The sequence below is a fragment of the Podarcis vaucheri genome (assembly GCF_965113315.1).
Source record: "Podarcis vaucheri genome assembly, chromosome: 3".
Taxonomy (NCBI): Eukaryota; Metazoa; Chordata; class Lepidosauria; order Squamata; family Lacertidae; genus Podarcis; species Podarcis vaucheri.
The window spans coordinates 109,772,080-109,786,887 of NC_138761.1; the positions used below are offsets into that span (position 1 = coordinate 109,772,080).

Here is a 14,808-nt window from a genome sequence, read left to right on the forward strand (position 1 = left end):
TAAAGCATTCTAGAACTAGAGGAAGGTACACAGGAGGGCAACTGAATGCAAGTGCATGAATACAGGATCAAGGAAGGAAGGAAGGAAGGAAGGAAGGAAGGAAGGAATGTTTGCAATACTGAGATGCAGGAGTTCTTGGGGCACAATCAGTTCTATTTAACCAGCAGATGTATTTTTATATTGCAAATCTAATCTGATGGAACTGTTTCATAAAAGAAATAGCAATTGCATTATAGGACCAATAAGATAGAACTGTCCTTCTAGAAACCTCATCTTGTAAATCAGGGGTGGGGGACCCACTTTTGGCTGGAGGGTTGGATCCCAAAGTAGATAAACCTCTGTGGGCCACATTGACAGGTGGGAGGGATCAGTCTCCTGATATCACGGGCAGGAAAGATAAAAGTCACTGCTGCAAATATACAATTGGTAGCGTGCTCCCAAAGTGGCTGTACGTTTGAGTCTGTTTGAAACTGGCACCTTTCCCTGTCACATTGCTGTAGGAAGGGATTGGACACACTCAGGAGCACCAGAATGTATCTAATCCCTGCTGAAACCAGCACAACAGGGAATCAGATGTATTGTTGGAAGAAAGGAAAGTCATGCTAGCAGATAGGACACAAAGCTGGTACATAGACTTTCTAGCACATATTTCAGCTCAGCACTGGTGTTTCTGAGCTAAAGCGGCAGGAGCCACGCCCCAACCTTAGCTGACCCTATCAAATCCTTTCTTTGCAGAGGTCTCTTTGTGAGGAGGGTCTCACTCCCAAAGATACCTTTACTCTTGGGGAATTCCTGCAGGTAGACAGGCACTTTTCCAGATGGCACTTAAGGCACCTGACCCAGAGCCTACTTTAAGGCCAGGCCCTCTGTTGAAGACTCCCCTGGCTAAGACATGAAAATGTAGGACATCCTGCCAACACAGGCAGCAATCATAAGCACAATTTCATGGAAGTAAGCCTCAACAAATACAGTGGGGCTTCTGAGTAAACATGCACAGGATTGTATTATGAGCCACTGAAATTAACTTGCCATTTCCCCCTCCTCTTCAACCTCCTCCCCCTCTAATTATGATAGTCCTCACAATGTTTTGCCTCTATGAATATATGTGGCACAAAGTTAACATATTTTTGTATGATAAATCTAGCATGAAAGCACCATTTGTTTATGCTATGTGCACACACACAATAAAGTAAACCTGAAAACCAGACCTTGGATGCCCAACAGCTGCTGGAAGAAGATGGTACACGTAAGTCAAATGATGACTCTATGTGAATAATTTATGCAACATTTCATGAAAGTATCAGTTTTGTATAACAACAATTACAATTCAGTCGTAGCCACATATATTCAGAAATAAATCCAAATGAATTCAGTGTGTAAGTTGCACCCAACGGGCAAGTTGGGTTAAGATCTGAGCCTTATAAACACAGTTTGTACACCATCATAATAACACCTCCAGACAAGAAGTGTGCAAGGCTATTGACTCCACACCTGAAGAAAAAGCCAATCGTGCACATCATGGACAAGATGACGGATTTATTTTCCTCCCTCTTTTAGAATTACTTCTTTATATGCCTTCATATGTCAGCCGTCACAGAGAGACTAAACCATAGTTTTTCCATAACAGGAATGGGTTCTCATTCAACAGCTTGGACTGGTTTATACTGGTCCTTCCAGCAGACACCAGTATGAACATAATTTCCTTTTAAAATACAACAGGGGCAGAAGTTGCTGCTGCATGAATATGAGGAGAGTACATAATCCATTAAAAATATGGTCAGAAATATCTTGTTGTGCTTTACTTGAGCTGATAACGGCAGCAGGTTAAAGTGGCTGAGGACCCATAATGGGCTCTTATATTATATTTACAACTTTCCATAAAAAGCATGGTTTAAAAAGCACAGCGGTATAATGTATAGAGCCTATTACAGACGTTAAGCATAACTACTTTATGGTAATTAAAAGACATAAGAAAATGATTAATGTTTTGAGGCTATTAAAGTGTATCAAATGAAAAGCTATTATGACTCATTGTCTAAGCTTATGCCTTATATTGGTCAATTACTCTGATAGATCCAATTTGCACTGATATGTACTCTTAGCAGGGCTGACACTGATAGCAATTTTGATGCTTAATATAAGCTCTACACAACACAGTGTGGTCAATCCAATCTAATCCAAAAATCTGAAAGGAGTTTGGGCTTTATAACGTAGCTCGAGGTTTGAACTGGGATCAACACAATATATTTTTGACTAAATAATGTATCTTTGGGACTGAAGGTTTCATAAAGTTTAAAAAAACAATTGTTAAACTGGGGCAGGGCCACTTCTCTAGGGGAGGAAAGATCAGTCCTTTTGTACTGTTTTTCCAGTCTAAACAGCTCCCTGAAGTTGCTATTTACCTTGAAGATGAAAACATGCAAGTACAAACGTAGCTTAAAGGAATAGGAAAAGATAGATAAAAAATTATTTCAACCGCAGCTAACCTAACCTAATGCACTGCCACTACCACTCGATAAGGGATACTGAAATTTACTCCTAAATAGAAATCTGTGCAATTCCTGGACTAAATTTAGATCATTGCTATACAGGTTTAACACACAAGTAATCCAATTTTATAGCAGTGAGATTTTCTACAAGCTTAGCTGGGATCCTGAAAAAAACTGGTAAATAAGCAGCCCGTTTAATTTCAGCCTTAACTGTGTTTTCAGATGTACAGAAAGCTGGTACAACATGAATCATGGGATAATTGGTCAGCTAAACAAACTGGGATTGTTTGTGATCCTCCCATCCTTTCAGACACAAAAATATTGAATATCTACGTAAAACAGTAGATATAAATATAAAGCAGTTTATGCCAGTCTGAGGCAGTGGATTTCCTCATGTTTAAAAGGATAGTGGAACAACAATTAATAGTGGTTGGTTTGGGTTATTTGACTATGAAAGGAGCTAAACCAACCTCACCTATAGAGGTCCAACTGGCACAGAGCCATTTTGGAGAGAGCAAGTCTCTCCTTCCTAACTTCAAATTCCTATGACCAAACTGCAAATGTGTTTCTTCCAAGTCCGGACATAGCTGCTCCCATGTTCTGTACAGGATTTGTATTTTCTCTGTGTGCTGCTCAAGAGGCAATGGTTTGGATCCTGATCCCCCCCCCTCCCGCTATTTATGAAGCGGCTGTTGATCCAGGAGAAGTTTGTGACAGTGGAATAGGGAAAGGTGATTTTTTTCACTGATCCCCTCTTCTTCTCAAAGCCACTGAAAGTCACTTACCATGCTGTTTGGGGTATGGGGGTTTGTGAGCATGTCTCTCAAACCTTTGGAGCATATTGGGGTGGGGATACAGGGGGCAGCGAGAATGATGAAAATCAACTCCTTCCACCTGCCACCACTGGGAGCACAGTACTATTCCTAAACTCTCAGGATCCAAGCCAGGAGAATTAATTTTTAGTCTGCTTTCATTGTAATAGGGATAAACTGTTAATTTTCTCCTCGTTATAATGTTAAACCAAACTGTCAGTCTTCATCAGTCTAACAATCTGTCTATAGCTCCATCTTTCTACAGCAGTTTAATTCCCAAAAATTGGTCTGAGATCATTTTTGTTCATTAAAACAACAACAACTAAGGGACAATATTGTTTCATCTGTCTTCCGTTAGCAGGAGCTATTTATTTACTATTGACATTAATAGTGACAATGATCTACTAAGTGTCTGCATTTTGATAAGCATTGTACAGAGATTAAAACAAAAACGGGATTACAGTTTAACAGGCACAGCACAAAAGGAAAAAGTGGTGAGGAGGGAAAAAGAAAACAACAACTTGTTCAATGTTACATAATTTTCTTATAGTGGCCAGCTAGAATGAAGACGATTCAGAGAGGGGAGGGTGACGCTAAACGCCTTCTGGTCTCTCTGCTAAGCGGATAATGTTATGTTGACTAAATGAACATGCAAGGTGTTGTTTCAATTAATCTGATGCAGCAATTCAATACTGCCAGCCTGAGAGGTTGAAAGAACTGGCCTCCTGACCCTACAGGTGTCTGACTTAATTCGTTTATTTTTATTGGTAGGGCAGTATTTGCAGGCACAGTCCTATACATGCTTAAATGGGAAGAAATTCACAGAATTCAGTCATACTTATTTTTGAATAGGCTTTCATAGGATTATGCTGTTAAGTCTCTCGAAATATTTTACATGTTCTAAATGCTTCTTGCCAAGTAATTCCTCAATACTGTTTTGGCATGATCCTAAATACAAAATCTCAGTTTACAACATATTCTTATCCCATTGTTGTGTTAATGATGGTATACTTGTTACTAATAACAAGGAATACAGGGCTTTGAGTGGGTGTTATGGGTGGAAAATGAAAAATAAGAAGAGTGAGGACTCAATAACATGGGCTATATTTCCAGACTGGATAAATAATCCCATTTCATAATCCTAGATTCCTGTTGCTTTGAGGTTAATTGTTGTTCTCTTTGACATCTGGTGGGAGTCATGGGAGAGGTCAAGAACAGATACAGGGGAAGGGGCATACCTGGAAGAAAGGTTTCAGAAAATAGCATATGATCCAGTCTTCCCAGGGTGGTAGTTTCAATGGGAATATGTTTCAGGCATGAGGTTTACTGCACATTGATAAGTGAGTGTAGAATGAAAACCCACATTTCCTTCTGCACAAGCTTCTATGCCAGTTGTGGGCAGGTCCAGGAGCCAAACCCCACTCAACCCTTTTTATCCTCCAGCCAGGCAAGCAGGAAGCATGAGCAGAGCTCAATAGCACATTATAGCCAGGCAAAAACACTCAAGGAGAGTGTATATCAGGGCGGAGGAAGACGTGTGGCTGGACACAGTCCCAATGGCCAAGTAGAGAAGCCTAGAGGGCTGCATGTGGCCCCCACATGTGAGGTTCCTCATCTCTGATGTACAAAGTTGGGTGCAGACCTGAATGGTTAATGGGCTTGTCTCTGGAATAGGCTTCCTGACAGTGTTTCACAAACTGCAACCCTGCAGTGCATCTGGGGGTGCTCTCATCTGGGTAATGGCTGGCAAGCTCCAGACTGAACAACCATTTTCACTTTTGTGGACGTTCACTTTCTGCAGATTTACTGTCTTCTTTCTTCTTTGGCGATCACTCACAGCCAAGTAAAATTGTCTTCCATAAACACGGTTTTAACAGTGGGTCCGTAAGTGGCTGTGGAGGCCAATTCTGGATCCACACGTCCTTCCACAATGGGGACATGGGTTTCCGGGCAGGAGTTGATCACACTGAGGGTTTGCCAAGTGTTTCTTCCTCTTAGCACGCATCTCCCTTTCGTCCTGAGTTTGAGGGTCTTCAAAGCCCATGACACCTTGGGTAAAGGCTGTTCTCCAATTGGAGCCCTCACAGGCCAGTGTCTCCCAGTTGCTGGAGAAGACAACTGGGGCAAGACTGGGTTGGTGCCTTCAGAATTTTGTTCTGTTTCCAGCTGGAATTTAAGTGCATTTTTACCAGCTGGATAACAAAAAAATAACAACCTTTATTTGTATGCCTGCTTGCAAGATGGGCAATGTATGTCAACTATCCACTGGAGTTGTTAAGAGAGCAAAGAGAGAAAAGGTCACCTTAGTCACCTTTTCTGCTTCGTTGAAATACACCGAGGACTGGGGTTTGGCTCAATGAAAGCAAATGCAGTTTATTTCTAAGCTGTCACTGTTGTGGAATGGCACTGCTTTGAGGGGCACTCCGCAAGCAGACTAACTGTAATTGGCAATCCATTTCTTCATTTCCTTTGTACAACCAACCCTGACAAATTAATCGCAATCAAATGCTGGCTGCAGTAAGGGGCAACCTATGCAGCATGGAAGAAAAATGAGGTCTCTGGCTGGCCTGACAGCCTAATCTTTCAGTTCACCCCATTATAGTGAACAAGGGGACTTTGGTGTGCCTGTCACCAGTACCACCCATAAAGAAACTGTCCACTTCCAAACCTAAGGTTTAGCTGAGTTGATAAAGGGTATTGAATGCTACTTCACTACCTTGTTAATCAGCCTGTGGACTGAGGATCCAATGTATTAGGATCCTGATGAAGCAGCAGCACTGTGAACTGGCTTTACAAGATCGAGGAGGATAATATCAACTAAATGAAACAACAAAGACCGATTTCACACTGGATTTGATGCGAATTGGAAAACGTTATTGGTTTTGGAGAGGGCGAGAAATGTTATTAACTGTAGTAGTTAACCGAGGTTTTAGTTAAGGAAATTGTTTATCAAACTCGTCTTTTGATCGGGGAATTGTTAATCATGAAATAAATATTTCACTTCTTTTGAACAATATGTTTTAAACACTAGGTAAATGTTTCAAATGGAAAGTAAGGAAAGCCGGCCGTTTATTCAGTATTTAGTTTCCATCCTAGGCAAAGGGCTCAGGGAGTGATGCATAATCTCTTTCTCTCTCATTTATCCTCACCTGCTGAGGAAAGAGAGTGGAGAGATAGTAACTTACTCTGGCTCCCTGGCTGATATCTGTTGTGTATATTGTATCTGTACTGGAATAAAAAGTGTACAAAGAGGAGCTGCCCTAAGTTAGAAATAATTCAAATTGTTCAAAACAGCAGGCAATACTCTTAGGACACAGGATATTGTAATGTTATTTCACATCAGACGTCACTGAATATGAAAAACTAGCTAAGCCAGTGCTGTAGAAAGGTGTTTTTAAAAAATAAATAAATAAATCATAGCCTTCTCCTTGATTTCTTTATGCAGCAGTCAAGCATTCCCTTGCAGTCACAGGAGAACTATACCACAAGCTTCTTCTTTTAGGGAAGCTTTAATGTTTGATGTATTACAGTATTTTAATGTTTTTTGGAAGCTGCCCAGAGTGGCTGGGGAAGCCCAGCCAGATGGGCGGGATATAAATAATAAATTATTATTATTATTATTATTATTCCTAGCCTTCCTCATATGATTTTCCTTCTTCATTAATACAATGAAGAGTGAACATCCTGAAATTCATTTGTGGACAATCTGAAATGAAAGCACAAAGAAAGGAGACTATAAAAAAATTGTAAGGAGTTAAATGATGAGGACACAAAAGCATCCTACTTAACAAGAAAATGCACATTTGTGGGAGTTTTTCCACCAAAAATAATCTTAAAAGCACTTTCTTCGGATTCTTTGAATTTCTTTCTTTTCTTTTTAAAAGAAAAGTCCCATCTTCCAGTCCCATATTGCATCAAACCCTTTTGATCAGTAAGATACTTTACCATTTTGAATGCCTCCTCCCTCATCACAAACCCGTGGGGCTATTGATTCCCATGCTGTGAGATGGTGTGAAAGGTCCGACTTGAATCCAGACCCTCCGTTCATTGTTTATCCATTGACTATACCGGCTTTCAAAATTAATTCACTCAAGAGTGGCAAAAGCCACATTTCACTCTTGTCACTGAATTTCATTTGCTGCTGATACATTAGCTTTCTTGGATGTTACATCTCCAGACAAAAGAAAGGGGGAAAGGTTCACAGTAGTCAATAGCAGACAGTACATTAAACAGGTGCTGAAGAGATAAAGTCAGAATCCACTTCCAGGGTTGAAATGCCCTGTCATTAGCGCAAGCAAAACCCATGGACGTGGAGGTTGAAGAAGCAGCTACAGCGCACCATCTCAATCTGGTTCCTGGCTAGGGAACAGTATCAGCCATTCATTAGAGAAAGCCATGTGGAGTCTCATTCTTTGGTTGCACTCATCCAGTGATATAGCAGCTTTCCTATCTAGCATACTGATAGCAAAATAACCGAGCGTGATGACACACTGGTTCTTCCAGTTTTAGAACAGGAAGAGAAGGAAAATAAAGATGCCTTGTTTTGTCTGTCTTTGTATATTAACATAAAAAAGTGCTGCAGCAATCCTCCATTGGAGCTGAGAGTTAGAGTTTGACCAGAGAGACGTAACACTGGCCCCACTGCCCAACAACCTCACTGTCTGAACTGGTGGAGGTAGTTTTGGCAGTGGCGTAGAAGTGCTCCCAAACAACTTCAACCAACACACTAAGGCAGGGGTCTACAACCCGCGGCTCCGGAGCCGCATGTGGCTCTTTTACACCTTTGCCGCGGCTCCGGGGCGGATACTAGCGAGGGGAGGAGGCGCATTGTGCGCCCCGACACTCCCCACTGTGGCGGGCGCTGTACTGGCTGTGATGTCGCATGGGGGCGGTGCGTGCGTTAGTCACGCACCGTCCCGACGTCACCTTCCCACCCACCCGCTACATTGTAAGGGGCATGTACGCTGGTTACTGCATTGAAAGGGGGCATGTACGCTGGTCACTGTTTTGAAGGGGAGTGAAGAACACACACACAAAAAGGTAACTTGTTAATTTAATGTTTATTTCTATGAGGAGGAGTAATTCTGAGGGCTCAAACAAAGAAATAATAAAAAAGTAACAAAAAGTTATTTTTATAATGACGAGTTTTGCGGCTCCCAGTTTTTTTTTTCCTTCAGAAACGGGTCCAAGTGGCTCTTTTTGTCTTAAAGGTTGCAGACCCCTGCACTAAGGCCTCCTTATGTGGTTCGTCTCAAGACATCATGGCCACATTGACAACCATGAGACTGTACATTGTGGGCCCAGTGCATACTTAACATGGTATTTGATGTGGGTGGCGCTTTGGGTTAAACTACAGAGCCTAGGACTTGCCGATGAGAAGGTCGGCGGTTTGAATCCCAGCGATGGGGTGAGCTCCCGTTGCTCGGTCCCTGCACATTCCAACCTAGCAGTTCGGAAGCACGTCAAAGTGCAAGTAGATAAATAGGTACTGCTCCGGTGGGAAGGTAAACGGCGTTTCCGTGCGCTGCTCTGGTTCGCCAGAAGCGGCTTAGTCATGCTAGCCACATGACCCGGAAGCTGTCTGTGGACAAACGCTAGCTCCCTCGGCCAATAAAGCGAGATGAGCGCCGCAACCCCAGAGTCGTCTGCGACCTAATGGTTAGGGGTACCTTTACCTTTACATTGGTAGTGGTCAAGTAGTGTGGGCAGGGTCCAATAACCCTGTTGTCATGGATGGACCACAACCTGGTGAGGTTTGGACAGATGGTGACCAGTCCTCCCTGCTGATTTGATACTGGATCCAAGAGTACAAGATATGCACTGTCATGTGAGGCCTAAGTGGCTCAAAGAGGTTAACAAGAGGTGTCATTGGCCTCAGTAACATCCTCACACAGCAACATCTGATTGGCTATGTGGTGCTATACTGGTCACTATTGTGATCCCTGATGGGTTGACGAAGAAGCCTGTGCAAGGACCTATGCTTGCACAATGCAGCTTTCTTCCCCTCCTCTCCCACACCCCCCAAAATTGGCTCAGGGGTGGGTGGGCATAACCCCCAGAACAACATGCTTAAGCAGAAGCTCGGAGTAATCCTTCTGGCAAACTGAAATGGTTATCCTGATAGAATGGATGCTTTAGCACTGCATTTAATTCCTTCCTATACTTTAAAAAAGATTTTTTTAAAAAATAAAACTATACATGCAGAAAGTAATGTTTCTTCATAAACATTTCCACCTCCTAGGGTGGGGGGAAGATATATATATATGTGTGTGTGTGTGTGTATGTATGTATATATATATAAATAAATATAAATATTGGTGCAGCATTAACCAGAACGGCTACACAAAGTAGAAAAGATAAAATGTAGTACTGTGGATTTTGAGATTTAGTCTCAAATTACGGTGAAACAATAGATCTATTTGTCGAGTGGACATCACAAATTTACAGCACATGTACATTTCATAATACAAGAGAGCAAGAACAAGAGGGCAGTGCCCATCAAGGCACTGAGCTTAATACCTTTAATCCTCCTTCTGGAGTCAGTATGTCTGCTAAATATATCCTATTAATGCTAATTTTAGATGGCTGAGTGTTAATCAATGGACACCCTGGTAATAATTTCTAAGCATGTAGAATGTATTCCAGAGAGAAATGGACTGAAGGAACAGTTTGAACATGGGTAGCATGCCATTTAAAATAAGATCTCTGTTAAATAATGTATATGACAAATTCTTAGACAGAGTAGCTAATTAGACTGCTGAAATACTTTGAATATCCTAATGGACTCCAAGCAGCAGCTGCTCTATTTACTAAGAACTTTTTTTAAAAAACAACAACCAGTCAATATTTTAATCATTTTGTAATGAATATTCCATAGAAACTCTTTGAACTGGTTCCTCATATGGACACCATGCTGTTCTTTATGTGACTGCACAAACTGTGTGCATGTTGCCTCTATCTGTACACATGTTCCAATTGTGCAAGTTTGTACAGACAATAGATAAAGAGGAGGCAGTTTAACCACAATCCCAGATTTGGATGACACCCTAAGCCAAACCTATATTGAGCTAAAACGACCAGGGAGGAGCAAAGACTACTATCCACGTAGTCCTGATAAGGCATAGTTTGGTTTACCATGATGTGTGAACACAGCCTGTGTGTGTACAGTGTGAATACACTACAGTTAGTTCACAAGGTCTAGTAAACACATGGAGGCCAGGAACAAGGCTAGAGGGGACAATCCTTACTCTTCTTCCTTGTGCTTTGTATTCCAACACAAGGAAAGAGATGCGTTGGAGCTGGGGACCGGCGGGGGACAGGAGGAGAGATGGAGATGTGCGCACACATCTTCCAAGCCATTGGGAGTGACTCCATTTCTCTGCAGATGATCTCAGATAATTCCTAGCTATTCTAAGGCAAACTGACAGATAGTGCCCATTACAGGTGGACAGGCTATGATAAAGGCACTCAGATCTGAATCTGCATAGAATAATATAATTTTCGAGATGGAAGGGACCCTAAGGGTCATTTAACCCTACAACGCAAGAATCTCAGGTAAAGCATCCATGACAGATGCAACCTCTGCTTAAAAACCTCCAAGGAAGGAGAGTCCACCACTTTCTGAGGGAGCCTGTTCTGCTGTTGATCAGCTCATCAGCTCTTACTGTCAGAAATTTCTCCCTGATGTTTAGTTGGAATCTCCTTTCTTATAACTTGAATCCATTGTTTTGGGTCCTACCCTTGATTATCTTGGTCACTCGCCTCTGCACACATTCTAGCTGGTCGATAGCCTTCTTAAACTGTGATGCCAGCCCAGAACTGGACACCATACTCCAGTTGAGGTCTGACCAAGGCAGAATAAAGTGGTGCTATTACTTCTCTTGATCAGGACACTAGACTTCTGTTGATGCAGCTCAGAATAGCATTAAACCACATCTATGATCAACCAGAAAATATACTTCATTTCTGACACATTTTATTTTCTGTTAAATTTGGCTGTCACAAAAACAACCTGCAATTTTCTTTGCATTTCACTTCACAACAGATTCCATGAATCATGGCTGTCCTGCTTTCCTATGGTAATGACAAAAATATGCATCATGATAGAAAACACCGCTGTGTTTTATATCATTAGCCACCTCCAATTATAAATAATCTTATCAGGATCTAGATTGGAAGATTTAAAAAATCAGTTATGTCTGCAAAACGCAGTTGTATTCAGGCAATGCAGATATGATCAGAAGCAAAAAGAGGAGAAAGCAACTCAGGTTTGATACTAGATGAGAAAATATTAAATTAATTCAACTGAGAAATGCTTAAATTCATGTGTAGCTCACCATCAAAACTCCCTCTGAATATAAGGCACTATGTCTGTGGAAATTCATATCAACTACAACACCTTCATTTCGTTATCACATGAATACCCAGTGCTTTTTCCCCTAAAAGATGTTTAGGGGTACTCTCATTTTCCTACTCATATTGAAATACTGCCCCTCAGTGAGGCCAAACTTAGATTCACAAAATGTTTAGGGGTATGCATACTCCTGTGCCCCCCCCCAATAAAAAAGCACTGTGTATACCTGACACAAGCTTTTAGCCATTGCCAGTTCTGACTGGTCAATATTCACTCTTCCAAAACACCCAGCACCCAGCTTGTGGAAACATAACAATTTCTGCCAGACTATGGTCTAAGAATTCCAATATTTATTTGTTTAGATTCTCAAACTTTTATTGGCATACGTACTAGATTCCAGTAGGGTTCAATACAAACAAAACCACACACCAAAGAAACCCTACCATAAACCCTGCATTTAGCACTTAAGTTAGTGTTGTATAGCATTCACAAATTCTCATTGTGTGTTGCAGAAACCTGGCTACTGTCTCCATCTTGTCTACATCCTGAGAAAACATTTGTTTGTTTGTTTGCTTGTTTGCTGCATTTCTCCAAGGAGATCAAGGTGGTGAACATGGTTCTCGCCTTTCTCATTTAATCTCCACAACAACCGTGTGCGGTAGGTTAGGCTGAGAGGCAGTGATTGGCCCAATATGAACACATGATGCCTCAACTGCCTGCTCAGACTGGCAGTGGCTCTCTAAGGTCTCAAGCAGAGGTCTTTCTTAGCCCTGCTGTCTGTTATCCTATTAGGCGGCGATACAAGGAATTGTATACAAAACACGAGTCATGGCCCACAGTACCACACAAGGCTCTATTCCCACAATACTATAGCACTACTTCTAATACCTCATTTATACAGAACCCTGCAGCATCTGTTATCTTCAGCCCTGTACCCACCATGGGAATGGCATTTCTACGGAAGCCAATCAAACTCTCTTATTCATGTAATATTAAGCTGCGTAGCTGTTTGCAAACCCAGATCAATTCTCTGTCGGGTCCTTGGGCCATAGCCTGTAATTTGATAGCACAACACAGCCCACTAGGCATTGTAGAACAAATTGTTAATAATACTGAATATGTAAAACCCATGCAACATCTACTAGAACACGCTCCAGCAAAGCCAAAAACAAAACAAAACACCCTTGTTAAAACCAAAGTCGACTATTTGTCATGAAGAAATATAGCTTGAACAGAAACTTTATAATGGGTTTTACATACCATAAATTCCTGTAGAAATACACGGGAACGCCTGCAAGACAAAAACCAAGATGTAAATTAGAATTTTATTTTATTTTTGCCTCAGAATCACTTATTACACAGAATCATTTAGAATGAGGAAACCACAAACTGCCTCGTGTAAAGAAATCCCTACCTCTAAGTTGGCAGGGCCTGATGAAATGCCCTCCAGAATGCTGAGAGAACTAGTTCAGGAGATCAGAAAGCTGCTCACAATTTTCTTTGTGAACTCAATGGAGAACAGATAAGGTCCTGCAGCACTTTGGACAACGCTAAACATATAGTGCCTTGCCAAATGTGAAAAGAGGGAGGACCCAGGGATTTTTAAAAAAACAACAGCAACAACAATAAAAGCGACTTACATAATGTAGACGCTATTAGAACAATTACAATGTGATCAATCTGCAAGCATCTAGAGGAAACTGGGATGACCACCTGAAGACAGCATAGATTTGTTCAGAACAAAGAACAAAGTACTCTCTTTCTTTGATAGGATAATACATTTAAAGGTAAAGGTAAAGGTACCCATGCCCGTACGGGCCAGTCGTGTCCGACTCTAGGGTTGTGCGCCCATCTCACTTAAGAGGCCGGGGGCCAGCGCTGTCCGGAGACACTTCCGGGTCATGTGGCCAGCGTGACGAAGCTGTTCTGGCGAGCCAGCACCAGCGCAGCACACGGAAACGCCGTTTACCTTCCTGCTATAAAGCGGTACCTATTTATCTACTTGTACTTAAGGGTGCTTTCGAACTGCTAGGTGGGCAGGAGCTGGGACCAAAAGACGGGAGCTCACCCCGCCACGGGGATTCGAACAGCCGACCATACGATCGGCAAATCCTAGGCACTGTGGTTTTACCCACAGCGCCACCCGCGTCCCCTGACATTTAATAGATAATACATTTAATAGGTAAGAAAGCAGATATCTATCTTGACTTCGGAAAATGTTTCTTGGGAAATTCTCATAAGAGAAGCTGAGGAGTTTGTACTCTGCTCTTCCTTCTCCTAATACAGCAGTCATATAACTTGTTGGGGGGTTGGAATGCATGCTGGCATCATCCATAGTGTGACTGTCCTGATCAACTCCTCCCCCAGACCTTTAAACATTGGGTGGAAGGAAGCTCGAAAGGGGGAAACCATGCACACTAGGCTCTTCCATGTGATAAAAGAGGCTAAAAAGTTCCCAATCCTATGCTAAACTCCCAATGCTGGGATCTATGGGAACTGCAGCAACATTGTTCTGTTTAAGCTCCTGCGTTTGTTTGTTTTTAAGGCATTGAAGGAGCTGGAGCCTTTAAAGGTCCCTGGAACAACATCTTAATGCCTCTGGATTGTTTGTGAAAGCACTACAATCGTACCTTGGAAGTCAAACGGAATCCGTTCTGGAAGTCCATTTGACTTCCAAAACGTTCAGAAACCAAAGCGCAGCTTCTGACTGGCTGAAGGAAAGTCCTGCAGCCAATTGCAAGCTGCAGACCGTTGGGCGTTCGGCTTCCAAAAATAGTTTGCAAACTGGAACACTCACTTTTGAGTTTGCAGTGTTCAGGAGCCAAAACGTTTGAAAACTAAGCTGTTCAAAAACCAAGGTACGACTGTGCAACATTTTACTGACAAAACATAGCCATGAAAGGATTTCCATGACCCTTTAGAAGCACATGGTACAGAGCTGCATTTGACTTATAGCATTATTCTCATAATCCAAACTGCCTTGCAGGTATCTGCAGGTCTTCCATATTAGGCCAAACCTTTGCTCCTATCTCACCAGCGAAACTCCGGATTGGACAAGGCAGGACTCTGAACTACTCTTCACATCTGACCTTGCTGCAAACGCATAAACATGAAATGTTGTGCTAATGGATACCTTAAGTATGCATTAGCACAG

At 42.0% G+C, this 14,808-nt stretch overlaps 1 protein-coding gene across 7 annotated transcripts in view; it reads right to left on the reverse strand.

Moving 5' to 3' along the window:
• MACROD2 (mono-ADP ribosylhydrolase 2) overlaps window positions 1–14,808 on the reverse strand; it is a 1,043,571-nt gene that overhangs the window by 420,570 nt on the left and 608,193 nt on the right. For all 7 annotated transcript variants that reach the window (XM_082215586.1, XM_082215585.1, XM_082215587.1 and 4 more), the window contains exon 7: window positions 12,915–12,945. In XM_082215586.1, coding sequence (XP_082071712.1) covers window positions 12,915–12,945 — 31 coding nt within the window. The remainder of the gene's footprint in view (window positions 1–12,914; window positions 12,946–14,808) is intronic.